The sequence below is a fragment of the Lonchura striata genome, chromosome 6 (genome assembly GCF_050655825.1).
Source record: "Lonchura striata isolate lonStrDom1 chromosome 6, ASM5065582v1, whole genome shotgun sequence".
Lineage (NCBI taxonomy): Eukaryota > Metazoa > Chordata > Aves > Passeriformes > Estrildidae > Lonchura > Lonchura striata.
This window is the reverse complement of record NC_140708.1, coordinates 3,107,546-3,129,983: the sequence shown is the minus strand read 5'-3', so window position 1 is coordinate 3,129,983 and position 22,438 is coordinate 3,107,546. Positions and strand designations below refer to the sequence as shown.

General features: G+C 40.0%; 1 protein-coding gene and 1 non-coding gene across 9 annotated transcripts in view; one reads left to right on the top strand and one right to left on the bottom strand.

The window, feature by feature from the left end:
* Positions 1-22,438, bottom strand: part of CTNNA3 (catenin alpha 3) — a 426,948-nt gene that overhangs the window by 403,119 nt on the left and 1,391 nt on the right. For 2 of the 8 annotated variants that reach the window (XM_085583120.1, XM_085583118.1), the window contains exons 1-3: positions 9,229-10,848; positions 5,524-5,630; positions 419-611 (exon numbers count right to left, since the gene is read on the bottom strand). In XM_085583120.1, the coding sequence (XP_085439246.1) occupies positions 419-611; positions 5,524-5,630; positions 9,229-9,253 (325 nt within the window). In that variant the 5' untranslated portion in view covers positions 9,254-10,848. Of the gene's footprint in view, positions 1-418; positions 612-5,523; positions 5,631-9,228; positions 10,849-13,827; positions 13,944-20,681; positions 21,660-22,168; positions 22,323-22,438 lie in introns of those variants that run through there. The other 6 variants (XM_085583115.1, XM_085583116.1, XM_085583117.1 and 3 more) reach the window with 6 other exon arrangements.
* Positions 21,727-21,808, top strand: TRNAS-UGA (transfer RNA serine (anticodon UGA)). Its single transcript has one exon. It is a non-coding gene; the product is annotated as a tRNA-Ser (tRNA).

Here is a 22,438-nt window from a genome sequence, read left to right as displayed (position 1 = left end):
ACTATTATACCTTCCCAAATGAAATCCTTATTAATGCACAAAAGAGGGAAGATTAAAAAATCCTTAATCCAAGATTCAGGTAAACTGTTCTTTTCAAGAAGTTAAAACATACATTAACTTTTAGTCATGCATAACAGCCACTAGAATGATCAAGAGGCATCTTGTCCTCGTGAAAAGAAGAGAAAACCACATTCCAAATGACAAAACTTCCATCGATATAAATTTTTTGTCCCAACGGGGCCCAGCTTGCATACTTTACCTCCTTATAGGTGGTATCCCAGAATATATAACAGACAACTGCAAGCTCAAACATTTGCATATCACAACACATTTCCCACATATATCCTAGCTTCATTTTGACACCAGGCATGGTTAAAGCAATTCCTCGTGGTGCCTGAATTGTCTGCCATGTACTTACTCTCTTTCCGCACATCAGCGAGAGCCGCGTGCAGTTCCTCTTTAAACACAACGGCTTCCTTGGCAATTTTTTCTCCCTTGTCCAACAGATTCCGAGTGGCTTCTTCCACAGAAGCAAGCAAGACACGAGCTCTTTTGGAACGGCCCTTTTTCTTACTGGAAGGATTCTGTGGACAGTTCACTAATGTTGTAACCTACATTTAAAAGAAACAAGAGACAAAAAAGGTTTAAGTTCTACAAGTGAATTTATATTGTTATTGAAAATGTAACTAAGAATAAGCAGATTCCTTCTGCTTTAGAGACAGACAGGCAAGCTCAGCATAAATACCAAGAATGGGTAAAAGTACCAAATTCAATCTGATGCAATTTTACTCAATACGCGTCATCTTTGTGTTCCTCCTTCTGTAGGATCAAAGCAAAGTTAACAGAAATGTCACTGTTCTATTAACCCTGATGTCAACTCCTGCCCCTGCTTGTTTTAAAACCTGCCCATACTAAAATGAAAAAGTACCAATGCTATCTGAGGACGCTTCAGCAAGACAGGAATCATGGAACCATTAAGGTAGGAAAAGACCTCCAAACGCATCAAATCCAGTTGTCAAGCTAACATTGCCAAGAGCACCACTAAACCACATCCCAAAAAACACCACATCCATGTGCTTTTGCAAATACTTCCAGGGAGAGCGACTCCACTGTGTCCCTTGGCAGCCTGTTCCAATGCTGGACACTCCTTCCAGGGAAAGAATGTTTCTTAACATCCAATCTAAATGTCCCTTGGTGCAACTTGCAGCCATTTCCTCTTCTCCCAGCACTTGTTACTTGGGAGAAGAGACCAACCCCACTCAGCCATAGCCTCCTGTCAGGGAGTTGTGGAGACTGAGAAGGGACCCCTGAGCCTCCTCTTCTCCAGGCTGAGCCCCCTCAGCTGCTCCTCATAAGACCTGTGCTCCAGCCCTTTCCCTGGCCCTGTGCTCCCTGGCCCTTCCCTGGACAGGTTCCAGCACACCTCGATGTCCTTCTTGTCAAGAAGGGCCCAGGACTCAAGGTGTGGCCTCACCATTGCACAATCACTGCCCTGGTCCTGCTGCTCATGCCATTTCTGATACAAGCCAGGCTCCCACTGGCCTTCTTGGCCACTTGGGCACATGCTGGCTTGTGTTCAGCTGCTATCAGGTTCTTTCTCCCCAGAAGTGCTGGCTCTTCCCACACTTCCAGCATAAGTCTTGCAAGGTATCCCAGAACAAATACCAGAAATGAGTGCCAACACCTTTCACAATGGTTTCTCTTTTTACCAAAGGGGTATCCCAGTGGCCAGAGCTCAACACCTCCAAATTCCTTAGGATGCTCTCAACGTTAAAATTGCACATCCATTTGCCCGGAATTTAGATTTACTGCAGCTTAGACCAAATTTTATTTTTACTAATGCACTTCAACATCCATAAAGAACTTTCTATTTTTATAGACCATCCCACTCCACATTCCTCATCATCTGAATACAGCCTCCACAGTCCAACAGAATGTTTCTGAAAGACTATTCTCTAAGGCATTGCTTGAGCTGCAACACTAAGGAAAGACTCCAAAAATATTTTTCTTAAGTGTTGTACAGATATTTTAAAGCACACCTTATTTTCATTAAGTCCACTGATGCTTTTTTGTCCTCCTGTTCCCCCTGCCAGAACATGGTTAGTGCAATGCTACATACACGTGCCTTAGCTCACCTTCAGATCTCCTCCAGGAATTCATGCACTTGAGTGCTCTTTGTGAATCATTACTTCTAAACGTAACTGATGAACATCCTCCGGGTAACATTTCTATAAACATATCTACAAACATAAAAGCCCTGACCCCTATACAGTTCATGCAATCTGGGGGGGGGAAAGCACCATCCACTTGACATCAACTGCTTTGGCATATCACAAGGGAGAGAGCAACATGAATAACTCTGGCTCAGATTGTTAAAGAAGGCTTGGGTATTTTTCTGACTGTGCTCCAAGGAAGAAAATGGAATTATTTATTGCACATAAATCAGCCAGCTGGTAGAGAATGCACTGGGAATAAAAGTCTTTATTTTTTATTTTTACAAACCTTCCAATGTCAGTTTTAGAACATTTAAGAAAGTTTCAATGACCATATTTTTAAGAATGAGTTACAGATTACAGGCTAATACTTGCAATAAGAAAGGCATAAAATACATAAAAATTAGAAGCAGCCCAAAGAAATCCATCAAATAGAGGGGTATTTTAAAATTTTAAGTATTTCATTACTATTTCACTAGAAAATAATGTACTCTAGTTTGCAGATTTTTGTTGCTGTTTTTTTTAATGTAGAATATCCTTCTATACACTGTTCATTGATATGTTGAGGAGGAATGGAAATAAAACAAATGAAAAAGTGTTTAAAAAAAAAATCATTCCTGAAGGTGAAAATTCTTGACTGTAAGGCCCTGCATATTCAGCGCCATTGTCGAGAAATATTGGGAGACAGCAGCTGATCTCAAATACAAGTCAAAATTTATTAGATAGCTCGTTGCTCATGGAAATTATGGAAAACAGAAAAACTACTCTGAATTCTCTAACACAGAACCCCAATGAGGAATGTAAAAACTTTATACAATCCTACCCAGAAAGAACTGAACCACAGACTAATACAGTGTGCCGTTGTTAGCCTGCACCGCAGATCCCCCAGCCTAGCTCTGGCAGGAGCAACAGAGTTGTGCTAAAGGCACAAGGAGTTTCTAAGCCATTTTCCAGGCCACATGCCACCACATTTACAAAGCTGAATCGTGACACTGTTGCCTGCTATTGCCATTACTTATTAGGCTAAAGGGGTGGGGTTTCTTGTGTGGTCATGGATATGCCAAATACTAAGTTTCTAGGAAACTGAAGCAGTTCTTCCAATTCTATATTCAGTTACTGGCAGCACTTTGAGACCATCTCTTAATACTGCAGTAGTTCAGGAAGCAATGTCTTAATACCTTGACTATCATAATATTTGGTTCACCTTTATTTTAATATAAATATTCTTTTTAAGCATCAATCGTAAAACATTCTTTTTTGTTTACAATATAGTTCAGTGTAACTAGATGTCAATCCCTAGACATTTAGGAAAACCACGACCTGAATTATGATGTAATGACAACAGCAGAACCCCTGTCCACTGTTTCAAATCCAAAGTATTTGTATTATATACAAAGAAACACTGGCTAATCCCACCCAGCGAGCAGAAGGTAAACTCACCATATGTAGAACTAAAACCAACAGTCTGTGGTGTGGATGATAGGTGGGAATACAAGCCTTTCAACTTGCCTTTCATCAGTGACCCAAGGGATCACTGTGATCTACACATTGTGTCAGCTGAACCATGCTAACTTTGACAAACCTTTTTTGATGTGCCAGATGCACTGATTGAGAACTAGTCTGAGAAGTTTTCCTTTCACAACTAACAAAAGTTACACCTGGAATAAAATAAAGGCTACAGACAGAGGGAAACACCCAGGGCAATTTAGGGACAGTGTTTTATTCCAAGGAGAGACAAGTTGCCAGCTCAGAGAGGGTTTTACACAAAACAGCTGCTATATTATTTTCAGAGTTCATAATAATCACCACTGCCAATTGCACATTGGAGGGAAGAGAGTCCGTTCAGCAAAGGGTTTGCAGCTATTTCCACAATTACTTCCTAGTTACTTCCCAGGCTGGTTCTGCCTGGATTTTTTTCTATATTGGTGCTGTTAATCTGCCCTAACACTTAGCATAACTGGCTAGGACAGACTTCAGGGAACCGCAAGCACTTCCATTGTTTCTTTCCTGCCATAGCATTACAAGACTATTAAATAAATAAATTACAACAGAAATCTCAAAATAAAGTTAAACTGTGTTCCAAGCAGCATTTTCTAAAGTGAATCTGGTAAGAACATAATTTTTATCTGTGACTGGTCTGATTCTCTTTCTAATCACAGACTAATTTTCATTTATTATCTTTCCAGCCTTTCAATCAGCCTTCACTGAGTATGAGCTTTAATCCCTACTTTTATCCTTCTAACATTTTCTTTTGAAGGATCCACTCAAAACTTAAGTTCTCCTTCCACAAGTATGAAACAAGCAAAACAATAAGCTTAAGAGAGGGAAAAGACAGCCAAAATATTCTATTAGAACCAAAGCATTTCCAATTTGAACAGCCCCAAGCTTTTCAATGGTTGAGAAGAGCTGGGAGGGAAAAAAACCACAAAACTTAGATGGTTTCTTTGTTTTATCCTGGAACTGCACTTTGTTTTGTCAGGTTTCTTTGATCCTGCAAAACTCAAACCAAAATTGGCTTTTCTTTACCTCCTGTAAAAACACCTACAGTGTTGCAGCTGCCTGAGCACAGTCTGACCTACTGGTCTATAAGATGTTTTTAAATTCAGTCTATCAAGACATCTATTCTTACTGCTTTGAAACTAATTTTATAACCCATCCACATATCCTTGACAACTTCCACAAAACACTGACCTGTGAACTGAGGATTTTTACACCATCAATCACATCCTGGCAAAAATAAATAAAGAAATGCAGACAAAGTGAGAGAGAGGCAGCTCAGTTAATAGTAGCTGGATATGAAGTCATGATAGAAAAGAAGAGGTTACCTTCTGAGAAAAGTAACCTTCCAGATAGGAAAAAATTAGTAAGGGAGGAAAACATTAGTAAGGGAGGAAAAGAGGAAAAAAAAATCAAATATGACAATGAATAATTAATAAAAGAAAATAAACTGGATGAGTTAGGGAGAGGCAAAGCTTCAAATAGGGAAAATACAACTTTATTTTTAAAGAATTACTTATATCATGCACTGGAAATCCATTTGCAGTTTATTCTACATTTAAGCATCTCCTAGATAACATTGTGCAAGAGACCAGCTAGAACATGCAGCATTTACTGTGACAGACTGGTGGCAAAGATGGAAGTGACCAAATCTGGAAGGCAGACCCTTGGAAAGCTCCTGAGCCAGAGTAAAGTACAAGTGCAGAAGAGCTGTGGGTGTGACTTTCAGAATAATGTCTTCAGTCAAAAGTTCTTCAGCCTTATTCCCTTCCCTCTATGGTTATCCAGCTTACTTTCTTCAACTCTAAAATACCTGAATTATCAGTGGTTCCAGTAATTTCTCCACTGTAAATGTCTGGATCTGCAGATTCCGAGGATCAATTTTCAGTTTAATGTTTGGCACTTTTGTTGACATTTCACCTGGGTACAAAAAAAGAGAAGTGCAATAAGCCAATATTAAAGACGAGTACAAGCCTCGTTTCTGTCAGAGCCCAGAGACTGCCTATGTGAGTATAAACTTTTTTCACAACAGAGTCTAATGTCACAAAATACAATTAACTTTTCCAATTCGCTATTTCTAAATTTAAAAAATTAGGGGAAAAATACTCTGATACTTAAATTGCAAAATCATAGGCTTAAAGTACATATAACTCCTTATGTTCACTCACAGATTTCTACATTGATGACATGTTGAAAAATACAATGATAATTGAATTAGATTACCATTAAATAAAAGTCCTCTACTAGTCTAGAAAGGATCTTTAAAGGAAAGATATTAAATTCCATTACTGAATATATCACAAAACAAAAACATTAATGCTGTGTGCACAATATCTGTATCTTATTCCATGTACCAAATTACAGGGGTTATATAATAAGCACCTTAAGAACAGCAAGCATATACGGCAGCCCTTAAAATTTCTAGAAATTAACAGCAGAAAAAGGGGAACATTCTGTTATTTTATACCCTGTAATAACAAATATTTTTTAAGTGTCAAGACACATTAAGTTGAGAAAACCTATTATTGAAGTCAATAAGACGAAAGTAAAGCTAAGTAAGGTCTTTAAAGTGAATAAATCATTCATTAGGAACTTGATGCAGAATCTACTGATGTGAATTAATAGTTTTTACCAAGTTCACTGGGCCATGACTCAGGCCATTAGCCTGAAATGTGTGTGTGTGTCAACAAAGAATTATAACTGCTTTAGCTGGATTGCAACCGATTATTGTCCCAAAATAAAAGACACTTTAAATTTCACAGTACCTTACCTTCTTATAAAATACAGCTTGGCAAAGCCTTTTTAGCCAATAATGACTTCAAATACACAAATAACGGTTATCTGTCCTTTTTAAGCAAAACTCATTACAACCACTGCTGCTGTACAATGTAGTAATTCGGTACTGCAATTGTGCAGGCTGAAGAGATATAGTGTCACCTTCCAGTGAACCTGGCACTGATTTAATAAAACACAGTAGGTTTAGGGTTCCTATAGCAAGGGGTGTAGATATTAATCTGGAGGGTTATTCACATTTCACTTACAAGCAAAGATAATATGAGCAATAAAAGAATTAAGGTATAAAGCAATTTAGGGTTTTGCCATTCTTATTAAAGGTTACCCAAGCGCCAAGTTTATCTTTAACTACAAACTATACTAATGGCAGAGCTAAGTTCCAAAAAAATTCAGCTGCATCCAGCCAGGAGGTAGCATTTGGAAAGAACTGATTTTTCAGTTTTAATTCTGAGCCAAAAGACAAAGAAACCTGAGATCAGACCGACCAGAAAAAAACACTTTTCCTTCCACAGATATGAATGGAAAGAGAACTCTGGAAATGTCAAAGCAAATTATCTGCCCATATTTTACATATTTAACATTTAGATACTTTCAAGAAACACCAAGGAAACAAACTCTGAGACCCCTAAATCTTTCTGTCCGATACTAACAAGTAGCTTTGAACGCCACTAATGTCTGTCATCCCTGCACTTGCAGCGAGCTCCAGGTCCCCAGGGGAGGCCTCTGAACACACGGCACAGCAGCTCCTGAGCCCTTTCCTTGTGTTCACCCCTCCTTCAAAAAGCATTTAAATTCAACAAGATACTGTCCCCCAGTTTCACTGGGATTGCGTCAAACCGCATCATTACACACGCTGGAAAAGACAGATCCTTTTCTGCCACCTGTAATTCACTGGTTTTCTAAATCTCTGGCCAATATTTCAATGAATCTGCTTTTTATTCACACTAGGAAAAATAATAAATCTTTATGATGGTGCTGGGTACCAACCCTTATCTTTGATATTTTCACAAGTCTCCCAAACTATGGGCACTTCTTGAAATCCATCATAACAGTCGCAAACAGATGGTATTGACTGTGCTGTGCATTTTTTTCTGGTCAGACATACATCAGTTACAAGGGGACAGGTAAACGGGATGGGAACTGTACTTCATGCTCCTGCTGAGCCCTAAAGAAACCACGAGGTGAATCGGGTTGTTTTTCTGCAGATACACTTACGCTTTAAACCTTGATAAATTCCTTGATAAAGGGCCTCAGCACCTGCTTTACTCAAAATGGAGAAATTAAGCCTTTTTGCTGCTTGCTCTCCATTCTCACAGCACAATCTCCTCTGCTACATGCTATCTGCAATCATCAGATCTTTTTCTAAATTTTAGCAGATAAATATGTCGTTGTAATTAAATTAAAAGTAATAAATTCCTGTTACTATAGGACCACCGTGCTCCAGAATCCCACCACAGATTGGAGCACTCTCAAACTTGGAAAGTATTACAAATCCAACCCCATTTTTGCAGGTCAGAAAAAATGTGAATCCATGTGTCATGACTTTCCCTATTCTGGGTTGTTCTGTGGCTTTTGCTTGTTTGTTTGTTTCTTACCCTTAGCATACTGTCTAACATCAGCATTTTTATTCTTTGCTTGAGCCCTGAGTTCAAAAGCCAGTTAAGGCAATAATAGCTTTTAGCCTTGAGTCAGGCCATAACGAGTCATCAACTGAAAGTCAATTGCAAAAACTATTGTCTCTGAAAATTTCAATTATATTTTAAGCTATAAATAGCTCACTTAAGGGTTCACTTGCTGATTCCAGCAATATTTTTTAAGTAAAATTCTAATGCTTCCTGAAACCTCCTTTTGTTTCTAAAAAGATGGAAACAGTTTTGCAAGCCAATGCAGCAAAAACCACAAGATCTTAAATCATTTTGATAATCTGACTGCATATTTTTAGCTTACCAGGCTCTCTTTATTGTTATATACCATACTGGCTAAATCAATATTTAAATTGGACTCTTTAGTTATTTCTTTTTAATTAAGGCAAGGATAAGAGGCGATAGGAAGAAAATACAGTCAGTAAAGATCATCCTGGGATTTTCTCTGGCATTTCCACTTACTAACTGAACTTCTGTCCTTCCGCATCATATTCATTAAGATGACAAATCTGATGTTTGCCTCAGGAAAAATATTAAAATCAACATTCCACCTTCCTTTTTTTTTTTTTTAACTGTATTTGTCTACTCCAGTATAACATCCCCCTAACTACAGCAGGGGCCCTAACTGCGAGATGTTTTGGTAAAAGGCTGTATAACCTCACACTCAGTTAGATTAACCTTTACAGAAGGCAATCTCAGCCCTGTACACCAGCAGCTCTTACAACACTTAGGATGTTAAGCATGTGTTACAAGATATAGCTGTGTCCCAGAACAGCCAGAAAACCAACCATCTGCACACTCCTACCAAATGCTCCCCACCTCAAGATAATACAAAACTATTGAGTCTTTTGGTGTAATAAGAAAAAGACACTGGAAAACCAGCCGAAGCCTATATCCATCTGCAATGCAACGTGAACGTAGCACCTGCAGCTTTTTTTTTAGAATCTGTAAGTACACTGTATACAGACATTAACTAATAAGTGTCAGAAAGCAGAGCCAAAGACATTCTGCATAAATTAGAAAACCTTTACTTTAGAATCCATCTCCTGCCAGATTGTTAGAAAGCCAACAGCGTCACTCACCTATGCTAGAAAACATATGGTCCATATGCAGCACTAAAGCAAGTGCCTATGAAATTTCCTTGGGTTAGGAACTTCAGTGCAACTGCCCTGGCTCGCTATGGGGCTCCTGAGGCATCTGCAAGGGACAGCCTGACAAGCTCCCAGTGTATTTCAGGATGACTGACAGCACACAGCGGCGGCTGGAGGGCTGGCAGGGGGATGGGCATCCTTAAAGCTGTATTGGAGAGCATAAGCACGGCAAAAAAGTTTAGAGCTGAGAAGGTTTTGAACAATTAGAGGACACGAAGCATTAAATTACTTATACTTCCTGTGATAATTCTTGTAATTTCCAGCACAGCAACTGTTTTGCCATACATTCTGACTGTATGCCAACTTCAGTCTGGAGGCAGTGACTCACTCTCAGACTCCTGAGCTGGACAGCAAAGGGATTCATAAAGCTCTTGCACAGAACTTGGCACCAAAATTGTTTTCTCTGTTGTTTTTTTACTATTGTATGGTACCCTGCAATGACACACAATATATTATCCTAGCAGTTTCAGAAAATGCAAAGGCCTATTGCCTTCTAAAAAATGAAGAAATGTTTAAACAAAGTAGTCAGGATCTGTATTTTTTACCAAGATACATATGGACAGGGCACCTGAGGATTTCCAAGATACGAAACATTTCTGAGAATACATAACAGATTTTTTTTACTATTTGTTCTTAATTTCAGTATTTCCTCTACAGCTTCATTAATTGTTACCAACAGCACTCTGATAATATAACTTGTTAGCCTTTTTGCTACAGTCAGTACAGAGAGTGCAAATCAGACTTCATAAAGCCACAAAAAACAATTACCACATTTTGCTTTAATGCTAGCTGACACATGAAATAAGACATTCAGGATGCTAAAAGCTTGTAGTTCAGGCAAAGAAAAGTGCACACTGTTTTACTGCAGAGTACTTGTACTCTGTAGGCCAGACCATGCTCTGGAATGGAGCAGTATTCCAAAGGACCTGGCCCATTTAACACCAGGTAAAGTCTATAAAGCACCTGGTAAATTACTTAAATTTCCAAACAAAGCTGTCAGGCTGCTCTATAACCATCTCAGAATTCATCATTTCTTACCACTAGCAACAAGACACGTGTCTATTAATGCACAGACACCACAAGTAGAGCAGGAGACGGTGGCAAGATTCAGACCCATTAATAACATTAATTCACATAAAGCTACTTTATTTAAACAGGCTTTGCATTTAGGTGTAGGCTAGCAATGAAGTAACTGGAAGATTTTTTTTAATCGCAGCCCCAAAAATTAAAACCAAAAAAACATAGCACTTTTTTTTCGTATTTCCTTTCAATTCTGCCTGTGTTTACCATCTCCCAAGAGCACTTTTTCAATCCACATCTGATGAGCAGTTAAAATTCACAAGAATATAAGACTTCCACCAAGTTCTTCAACACAGTTCTCAACATAAATAATGTGATATATCATACCTTACAATCAATCTACCAAGAAAACAGTGTAAGCCTAGTTCTTTATGGGTGTTGGAGAATCCCCATGGCAAGCAATGGTTCATGACTGACCTAGTAGTGACATTAAAAGGTTTAATTAAGGTTTATGAAAAAAAAAACCAAAAACTTTTGAGGTGGGATAAAGCATTGCACCTCAACAAACTTGTCTCGTGAAAACTTTCTTATAGCTAGTGAGATAAAAATTTCAGATTTTTTCCCAGATTTATAACACTCAGAACGAGCTCTCTTTTCCTTGTTTAGTACTCATGTTTTCTTTTCCTACAGTGCTTTCTATTTCAAGCACTGTTTCAAGCAGAGGTTGTGTTCCAGTATCACAGAAGGAAACAGAATCACAGAGGAAAAATTATTTACTCAAGATGAGAGAGAATGCCAGTGGCAGAGTACTGGAATAAAACCATAACAACACTGAAGTACCTTACCCACACTTTCTTTAATCAAGGCCAAAAAGCAGGCTGAGGAGAGTAAAACACTTTCAGAAACAATTCACACCATAACTCTATAGAACATCATCTCTATTCTTACTCCTATGTTCAGGTTACCCTGATATTAGTATTGCTCATCCTAGTAAGGCCAGAAACCATCTGCCTTAAACATCCTATCAGAACCCCTCCACTGGTGAATGCACACACTTCAGCCAGCTGCAACACCAACTAATTCCAGGAGATGTTCCAGCAGAAGTGTGAATCCTACAGCCTGAGCAGTTCCACAGCCTTTGGCTTTGTACTGGCACTCAGGACTGCTTCTCAAACAACAGCTATCCAAAAAATGTGCTACTGCCTTAAACCTACAGCCACTGCAAGAAACATCTTCCCAGTGAAGTATAACATGGAAACTTGGGAACCTGACAGTATCTCACTACCAGAAAAATAAAATAATTTCACTCAACAGTGGAGTTCTACTGGATATGCACAACTGTGAGTGACAGCAGAATTAAAATAATACTGCTTAGGCTAGATATACTTTAATGTTTGTAACATTTCTTCCATGTACATTTTGGCAGGTACCGCAGTTTTTCATCTGAAAACTAGAGTTCTAATATTTAAGAAACTGAAAAAGCACTTACTTTAAAAAAAAAAAAATAACACACAAAAAAGTGGTGTGACATCAGATGGCAGCATTTCATTTTTTAAAATAATCATTACTATTTTTTGGATCTATTTTAAATTCTTAAATGAAACCCCAAAATCCTTCCACATGAGTCTCAGTGCTATTTTCACTGCGTGCAGTTTGAGCCCAGAACAAGGACTGCTCTCCATTTAAGTGGCACACAGTTCTTACATGGATGGCTATCTGAGCCCCTAACGATAGGTTAAGGAGGTCTGGCTCCAAGCCTTCTCTTTTGTTATCACATTTAACGTGCTCCTATCTGTGTTCAGAACCAGAGACCCCGTTCAAATAAAGTTCAAGTTGACCTTCCACTAAAAATAGGATGTTGTTCAACTCATTAAAATAATAGACAATAATAGAAATTCCATGAGGTGCTACTAAAAGGTTTCAAATTTTATTTACTTTAAATACAGCTCCCCATTTCCCCTTATTGCTATTTGCTGACAGTTATCTATTACAGCATTACACTCTGCTGTTTCGTTTTAAATATGTGTCTCAACTCTCAACTGCAAAGAGGTAAAAAACCAGGGTTTCTTCTCTTTGTAGAGCTGCTTCTGATTTTGCCAACAGATTTGGCTGTTTCCTACCCATGGCCTACCCCAGGATGCTTCACCATCACATACCATTTCATTGAGGGTCTGCATTAATTGTTTTGTCCAGTGATCTAAATAGTGTTTTAGCATTCTAGAAGTTTTCTTCTTCCCCACTGCTTACAGACACGCTCAAAACAACCCCAAAATTAAGAGTAGCAATGGTGACGGTGACTGACACTTATATATATAAAACATATTGACTCTGAGATATGCATGAAAATAAGAGAGAAATGACTCTTAGAAAGTGCCTCACTTTGAATGCTGGCAAGCAGCTTCCTTAGCACATACAACAGCACAATCTAATGAAAAGGGACAGAAAATAGTACTTAAGTAAAGCCACAATCCCTCCACACCATGCCTGCAAACATGGACAGACCTCAATATGCAGATTTACTCTTCCAGTGGGGTTCCCATTGCTGCACAGCACCCTATTTCCTTTATCAATTCTTCCAACTGGTTTCAAATCACACCAGGGCTCAGCAGAAAACCCCTACAAAGCTGTTAAAGCACTTCTGGTGAAACAGCTTCAGAAATAAAGCCTAAGGACGTTCCAGCCCATTCTGACCTCTGCCCACAGTTCAACTCAAAACCATCTGGCTGAAGAGCAGCCATAAAGAGAAAAAAAAAAACCAAACTTTGTTCCAAGGTGAATTAATTTCCCAACACTGATCAAAGTAGGAGAAAACAGTAAGAATTCATTATGGTTTCCTCCTAAATGCCTGTCACATAGCCTAATTCTTTGTTGTTGGGTATCTCTGGGGCTTCACTAGGTCTGAACCTAACAGAAAGGTGCACACATAAGGGTCTTGAAATATGCACAATGTTACACTGAATGTAACAGCCCTCCTGTAGCCCTCTCTTATAATATTTTTTGTAATATTTTGGAATTTTTTTAAAATTACATTAAATTGTGCAGTAACTTATTATTTTCACACTGAGGTGCGATAAACATACATTTACACAAACCTTCCTTCAATTAAGTGCAACTTCCAGCAAAGTATCAGGAGGTAAACTAAATTTTTTAAACTAATAGCATCCATACAACATCTTATTCTTCCTTTTCCAATATTCCAAAGTGGCTTCTCATATCTGGAAAATATGCAAACACACTGCAGAACTTCAGCTACTAGCCTGAAGTGATAAGACCATGACAATTAAAATATTTAGAATATTCAGGATTTTTTTTAATATTCAGATTTTTTTAATCATGTTTAAAAGTTCTTTTTTTTTTTTTTTTTTTTGGAAAGCTGGCTAAGAAAGCCAGCGTTTTAACTTTTTTAAACTTTTGGAGTGATTGTTTTATCAAGCAGCAACAGTTCCATTTATAGCTTCATGTACTTCCACCACTAAGAGGAAAATTGCCTACATTCTTCTCCAATCTTACCTTTTGAATCAAGACTCCAAGGAAAGGAGCTCCTAGGAATGGCTCTGTGAAGAACTCCACCTGAGGCAGCTGGACTCCAGGGGCAGCGAGGCTGCGAATGTGCCAGTCAGACCCAGCTGTAAGAAACAAAATGTGAGGGCAGCACTCCACTGGGACTCCTCCCAAAGCAGTAGCGCCGAGCTCAGTGGCAGCTTGCTACTGAAAATACCCCTTAGAGCCACCCAAGCTCATGCCTAGCCTTGCAAGCCAGGTTTGACACAGGAACCCAAATCGGACACCAGGGAAGGCAATGGCAAAGCCATTCAGGCTGAACACGAGAAGGGAAAGGGGAAGAAGGAAAGCAAAAGCCACTGCTGTAAATCCACACTCAAATATAGATGCAATGCACATCTCCCTCATTCACCTTCACAAAACATTCAAAACACACTTCCAGATTGATAATCCCTCATTTGTAAGATTTTCCACCAAAGCGGCCATTTAAAAAATGGATATGAGTTAAGTTTTGCTAATCTGCTAACACAGCAAATTAGAGTACCCTGGAGTGCATTTTACAATACACATAGAACAAGAAAACCCTCCTAAAACTCTGAAAGGCAGAGGCTGCTCAATATTTGCATCTATTCTGCTAGAGACTGGAGGTCTTAAATCATTCAGTCTCAACATTGGTACAACATCGGCCTGAATTTTCACTTTGGAAAATTTCAACCAAAGTAGTTTGGCTATTTGTAGTGGATTTAGAGGTAAAGAAGTCACAAACGGACTCAAGGTTGAGTAACCTGACACTACCTAACAGCACTGGGGAGGCTCAACAAGGAATGAGGGAAAAAACATCCAAACCTAAGGAAGGAGCACATATTGTGACTACACAGAAGAGATGAGAAAACAAAAATACTTGGACATACATAAGAGACAGTACTGAAACAGTTACAAGGAACAGGGGGAAAAAAATCAATCACACTTAAAAGCCCTGTCATGCAATGGCCAACTGATTTCAAAAGAGTCTTCTGCACTTAGAGATGCGGAGAAGGAATGCAGCAAAAAAGGATTATGGATGCAAAAGCATCCAATATTATTAATGTAAACTAAGCAGACTTTTCTGGATTATATAATAATTAATTATGGAGAAATGTATGTGGTATTGCCATATTAAGCTTACAATTTTAATCATAATTCATTCCTCTCATGATCATATTTGAAGCTTAAACCCTGAAAAAAAATCCTTCTTTTCTCACCTGCAACTCATGAATTTAGAAGATATGAACAGCAACAGACAGTTAAGAAAGGTGCTGGAGTAAGATTTAATTTTCTGAGTACAGTATTAAAACTATATAATGCAATACAAGTATAAATCTCACCACCTGCAGTTAGTATTTCTCAGCATTTCTTAGCTCTGTCAGTTACTTTATGAATGTTATTTAAGAGTTAAGAACAAAAACACAAATCACTTCACTGCAAAGGTCAATATAGACAAGTGGATTCATGTAAATGATCCCTATTACACTTTTCTAATCATTAGATCTTTGTAACTGCATCAGTGTTTTATTTATGAAGCAAATTACTCTGGAGGTGAACAGCAACCCTCTTTGTTTTGATAAACTCACTAACAAGAGGTGTTAAAAATGCTCATTTTATTGGAAGTTTTTTGACCCATCATTTTGAGTTATCAAATGAGGAATGGGATTTGGCTGCTTAAGGTAAACACCCAAAACTATTTTATATACTGTAGGATCCATCAGAAAAACCTCTTAAGACACCCCAGGTCTCCCACAGACTTCAACCACATATGCAAGGGATGTGGGGATGCTTCAAAAGACCAAGTGTCTAAAATGGTGCTAGACACCTATGTTCAAACACCTCTCACAACTGGAGAGGCAACTGCTTCAAATTCCTGGTGCTTATTAAGAGGCATAATTTCAAAAGCTGTGGTAACTTCATGGCAGCAGTCAGAATTAGCAGGGTTTGGACAAGGTTCTTGCCATCCCAATAAAAGTAAGCACCTTCTTACAGAAGACCCTGAAAGTGTTCTCAGATGTTGCTGAGACAGCCACTGGCAAGGCTGAGATTTTGCACTAGTACACCAAAACTGGGGCAGCACAGGCAGCTGTATTCATTTCCCTGGCAAGATGGACAAAAGCAGAAGCCACTATACTAAAAGAGACCTCCCAAAACTCCCTGTATAAAATATATTTTTGCCTACTTACATGCTCATTGCCACAGAAGTCAGTCTGAAATGCCGAAAGCTCTGAACAAAAGGCAACCAGGTCCAGGATACACCGGAGTATCCAGAAACACCTCTCTGAGCCACGTTCCTCAGTAAGGTGGACATCTATAGGCCCCTTTGGCCCGAAATCCTCCCCAATTTCTACCCCGAAGCGGCCTCACCAACACCCCGAGGACACACACACATCTGCTCTCCCTGCTCCCATCCCTGCTCCTGCCCCTGTCCCTGTCCCTGCTCCAGTCCCTGCTCCTGCTCCCATCCCTGCTCCTGCCCCTGTCCCTGTCCCTGCTCCAGTCCCTGCTCCTGCTCCCATCCCTGCCCCTGCCCCTGTCCCTGCTCCCATCCCTGCTCCCGCCCCTGTCCCTGCTCCCATCCCTGCTCCTGCTCCCATCCCTGCTCCCATCCCTGCTCCTGCTCCCATCCCTGCTCCCATCCCTGCTCCCATCCCTGTCCCTGCCCCTGTCCCTGCCCACAGGGAAGGTCCTGCCGCTCTTCCCTCACCTCGTGACAGGTAGTTAGCTCACAGAGGGAACCTGTGCACTGAGCCTATTTGTTGGGATTGATTTAAAAACATTTTATGTCACTGTTCACGTATTCTCCCTCCTGACGTACACTGTTTTTTCAAGTACTGGGTTGTTTCAGTCTCCCATGAGTCCCCCTCCAGTTTGATTAACCAGACGAGGTTCTGCTTTTTTATCTTCTGCTATAAGACTTTGGGTAGGATTTTACAGCTGTGAATGAGAGCTAGACCTGTTGAGACACTGCACTTCTGGGAAACACATTTAAAACTTAAGCAATCAAATAAGGTACCCATGAAAACAAAGCAAATTTTAAATTAAATATAGTATTCATATCTGCGTCAGGTGAAGACAACCCCAGTCCTGGCCAGAGATCATCTACATAAGGAACTTGGCTGATTCACCTTTCTGCATCTCATGTACCTGGATTTCATTCCCACAGAAGGCAAATGAGAAATTCTTAACTGGTGAGTGGCTAAATGCACCCCCAGACTGGCAGCAGGGCATGGACAGACTGTCTGACCAGACACAAGACCACAGACACAACCCTGGGGCCCACCAGTATAGATGCCATCATATTTTCTAAACTTAATTCTGCTAGGCAAAAGAAAATTTTGTAATTGGATTCTTGAACAAAATTTCATGGTCCTGAAACAACTTTTCATGTTAGCTCTCACTTGAAACAGTTTGGAAAAAAATCTATTTTTTAAGAGGGCATATTCCAATATTCTGACTCTCCATTTGCTTTCTGTAAGTAAGCCCAGTAATTGGTAATTTCTTTCTATTTTCAGTTGTTTACACATCTATTTACTTCTAATGGAAGCATTGAGTTAATATATTTCACATTTGTACATTATTATTTAATCAACCTTGTCAGAATTATAGTGAATCCCTAAGACATAATTTTATACAAACAATAAATAATTTTATCTAAAGAGATGACTCTTGAAAAACAGCCTGCTTACAAGGCACTAATTCCCATTCCCACTGAGAAACCATGCAGTATGAAATTAGCACTTTGGGAGTTTAAATTGCAAAATTCATCATATCACCATAAGTGTCAGAAATGAAATAGCAATGACTGAAATTCCTAAACTTAATTCTTGAGATCCACTGCTGAAGTTTGTTTCCTCAAACTATATTTTGGAATTTTCTCCGGGAAGATTTCTCTTGCGTAGGAAATGTGAACTATTCAAGTGAGAATAAACGAAGACTAAAAAGGATTATTCCTGAAGATCCCAAGGTTCTCAGACAATTCAGCAAAAGCACATGATCACTGTGTTCCTCCACATGCAGCCCAGCAGTGACAGAGACCAGCAACACAGACCTACAAAAATCAAACTTTCAACCATGAGTGCTAATACTGTACACCACAGATTTCTGCGCAAGTACAATGCTAACAGGAGGAGTGTGATTAGTACATCTTTAATAGTGCAAAATAACCTATCTGTAGTAGCTTAATTTGAAAAAATGGGACATTCAGCTGAAAGACCCATGGTAAATTGCCTCTAAAGCATAATTAAAGTTCATTATAGTCTATTTGTTACTGAATTTTAGCTTTACTTCACTCAAGGTCTTCCAATTCAAAATGTACAAAGTATTTGATTTTGAAGAATTGGGAAGGTTTATTGCTGTGACCTGTCTCTGAGGTATAATAGGAATTAAAGTGGTCATTTACCCAGGACAGTTGCAACCAGACAATATTACAAACAGATTTAAAGTTAGGCACAAATGTGAGCAGCCAAGAGGGAGATTTTCTGATGAAGGATATTTTTCATAACTGACCTCCATCTAATTTCATTCTAAAGCTTCTGCTAATCTGGAGGTACTAACATAAGGTACACCTGCTGATATTACCCAATGTCATAATTCCTCTCTGCAGTGACAATATGAAAAATAGCCTGTAAAACTAAGCAAAATAACAGGTTTTAATCACAACTATTTAAAATAGACTGCAGATATTGTTTTTATGGGGGAAAAAAAACTCCAATAAATGGGAAAATAATGATTAAATGAAAAATAAATCAAACAAAAAGTCATGTAACTTAAGATTTGACGCATACAAAAGGTGAGGAAATCAGGGTCTCCATACCAACAGCTGTGCTCAGAATGGAGACAAAAACCAAGCAAAACAAAATGGGAGCCAGAAGCCTATTTTACTTTCACACAGGTGGAAAGAATATTACTCTTAATAGTGTTGCAGATGCATTATCAATGCCAAGTCTCATTAATAAACCTACCATGAGGGTGGTTTTGGCCCAGAGTAGCATTTTCCTATTATATTCAGCGTAGTTGGATTTTGAAAGCATAATCCATTTACCTTCTGTTTTCATAAAAATGTAGGAGATGTGTGGATAAACGAGTTGCAAACAGGAACATTCATTTTGTTTAAAACCCAGTAAATCTGGTAAAGATTTATTAAAGAAAAAGATTCCAATCAAGTAGAACATTCATGCCCAAATTTGCTAAGGTTATTTATTAAAAATAAGAATGCAACAAAACATTCGGCTGCATTGACACCTATAGCATTCAGTGATATAATTTGGTAATCTTGTGACACTGGTCCTGTAATTTCATTAAAATTTAAGTAGAACTAATAGCATTTTTCTAAAAATTATCTATTACTGAACATTCAAGAGGATTAGAGGCAAAAGCAGATTTTACAGTCTGTCAACATTAAGAGCCATTTTCAATAGAAAAATGAAAGCTTTAGGATAAAATTGTATGCCTCTTTTTACATATGCATGGCTGTTTAGACACCTTAATTAATACTTAGCTGCATGAGCAGGATTGGCAAACTGTCTATGTTTATTCACACACTTGTGGTGACAGATGTCCTGCTGCCTTCATTTCAGATGTTGCTGTAAGTGAGGTGATTAAGCACCTGTGAGCAGAGCCAGCCAGGCACAGGAAGCTGCAGCTCAGTTTGCCTCCACCGAGCCACCAGCACTTCCTCAGCACTCCCTGGCCAGCAGCCTCAAATCCTTGAGCAGAAAGGACCAGCACTAGAACACTTTGGTTTACCTAACCAGCAGAAATTTCTTCTTCTTCTTCTAGATAATGTTTATAAAAAATACCGTGGAATACCAATTAATTCCATGGAAGCTGCCCAGCAGCCATTATATCTCAACAAATTTTGTCATCGTTGACAAATAAACAAGGAAACTTTGACATCTCCTAACTAAAGGAACAAAGCCACTTTTGATTCTCTCCCTGAAATTTGTCCCCAGATCCATTCTTAGGCATTCACAGAATGTGAAATTTTAGCCATACAGAATTCTCCATAGTAAATTCTTATTTTCATTGTACAGATTCAGCTTTGTTAAATGATCTACAAAACTAACAGACAGAACAGGAGAAATACAAAAGAAATACTCTTCGGTATGCAGCATTAGTTTTCCTACTGTTATGTTTCCTCAGGGAGAAAGCATGAAATTCTGTAGTCTTGTGGTTTAAGCATTATTTGTTGTTAAATACTACTTATGTTGCGTTCATTATTTCATTCTTCAGGGGAGATGTAAAATTTACTCTCGAACAGTCAAAGTTACACAAAGCACACGGTTGCTGTTCTGCTGACATTGCTGTAAATACTTGTTAACTTAGGCAGAATCTAACCTATTTTTTCTGGTTTTCTGTTGCAAGCATCATAGGTTTGTAACAAGCAGAAATGTTCAAACTATTGAATTTGTAAAGCTGATAGAGATTGATCAAATAAAAGGCCAGAAAGCAAGTAGTGGAGAAGGGATGGAACAAGCATTACAAAATTGACATTGCACTTAAGGTCAACAAGACAAGAAACCTGAAGGACTGCAGTACTTGGGGCTCAGTTCCTGTATTTCTTAAGAAACCACTTGTACATTTTTGATACTGGTTGGTTAATCTGTCCATGTGCTATTGAAGATTTCTCAGTATTTGTCCTCGTTACTTGAAGAAATTAAAAACATAAGAAAATATAGGCAATTCTATCCTAGCACCATTATTTTATATAACAGACCTAAACCACACTTCTATCCATCACCTATTCTCATGTCAAGATCTTGCTACCTTTAAGCGCTTAAGAAATGAAACTTCTGAGATTCCTTGGGGAGGTAAATTCATGTTCAAAATCCACTTACTCCAGTGGCACTCTGCATTCTGTCACTGCTGCTGGGCAGGGATTGTCACCGCAAAGCGCTGGAAGCTGCTCTTTGCGCCTGCAGAACACTGGAGGTCAGTCCAGCACTGCTCGAGGAACCAGAGATTCCTCCAGAGACAGACACCGAGTGGAGCTGGTGAAATACAACTCGCTGTGTGCCTGAACAGCTCTCAGCCGCCTCGGATTTATTCTGTTTTCCTGAAATTGCACATTTGAACTCAAGCCCTATACGTGAACACAAAGCAGGTGTTGTTTAAAGAAAAAAAGGAAAAAAAAAAAAAAAAAAAAAAAGTAAGATTTTTCTTAGTTCTGCTAGGAAAGAAAGGCTCCTAAATTGAGACCACTGAAGTCAGACCGTGCAAGCCGTGAGCCAGCAGCACGGAGCGGGGTCCGGCTGCAGCGGCGCAGGATGTCGCGGGTGTCCCAGCGCTCGCTCGGGCTCTGCGCTTCCACCTCCATCACTCCAGCTACTTATAGTAATAAAACAAAAGCTCTGAGTATACAAATAAAAAGTCGAGGAAAATTATTAATTTTACCCATTGCAATACAAGTAAAAAGTCAAATTTAATTTATATTATACTACTGATGGCATAATTAATTGTTGCTAGGGTAAAAAAAAAAATACCTACAGCGAATTAAATTACATATAAAGGTCATATGATAGAGGCCTTTCGAGATTTTGCAATAATTGAAAGAAGTAGTACAACCAGGAAAAATATTAACGCCACTGGCAGCTAATGCAACACTTAATGGCTGCTGTCTCCTGCAGGAGCTCCTGGCTGCCTCCGCCTGTCAGGCTCCGTGCGCAGGTTTATCTCGAGGAGCGGACACGGTCTCTGTTTCGGGCTCGGAGCCTCCCAGGCCCAGCCGGGATTTTCCCCGAGCCGCTCCCGCCGAGCCGCGGCCGCCATTGCCGCAGGGGCGGGGCCGGGCCCGCGGCGCCCATTGGCTGCGAGCGGGGGGGCGGGGCCTGCGGCGGGCGGAACGCCCTATAAGGGTGCAGCGCGGGGAGCCGCTGAGCAGCAGCAGCGATGGCCGAGTGGTTAAGGCGTTGGACTTGAAATCCAATGGGGTCTCCCCGCGCAGGTTCGAACCCTGCTCGCTGCGGGCCGGAGCGGTTTCCGTTTTTGCTTCTTTCTGCCCCCTCCTGCTCCGTGCCGCGCACGGGTTTTGCTCCTCACGGCTGCGCCGCGCCCAGAGCCATCGTCCGGGACCGCGGCACGGAGGGGGCGGCAGCTCCTGCTCATTGCCTCTTGTCGTTGCTGGGCACCACCGAGCAGAGCCTGGCTCCACCTTCCTAACCCCCTTTGGCTATTTGTACTCATTGAAGGGGTCCCCTCTCAGTCATCTTTGTGGCACCGAGTAGGCCCAGCTCCCTCAGCCTTTCCTCATGACATGCTCCAGTCTCCCATCATCTTTGTTGCCCTATGACATTGGTGCTACCACAGCTCATGAGGCCGTGCCTACCTGCTCCTCCCCTGGTCCTGCCAAAGGAAGTGTAGTGCTGAAGCTGCAGCAGGTCCCAGGGCAAGGTTCTGGCATTGCACCTCCAAGCAGTGGGTGGAGGTGAGAGAAGAGCACCTGGGCTTCAGTGCTCGTTCAACAGCTCAGCTCCCAGGCCCTGCAGACAGGACACATTGTCAGCTGCAAAGCTCAGGATTCACCCAATGCCGTACACACAAACAGTGTCCTGATTCACCCAAAGCTCTGCTGTTCTACCCCCACGTCCTACGGCTG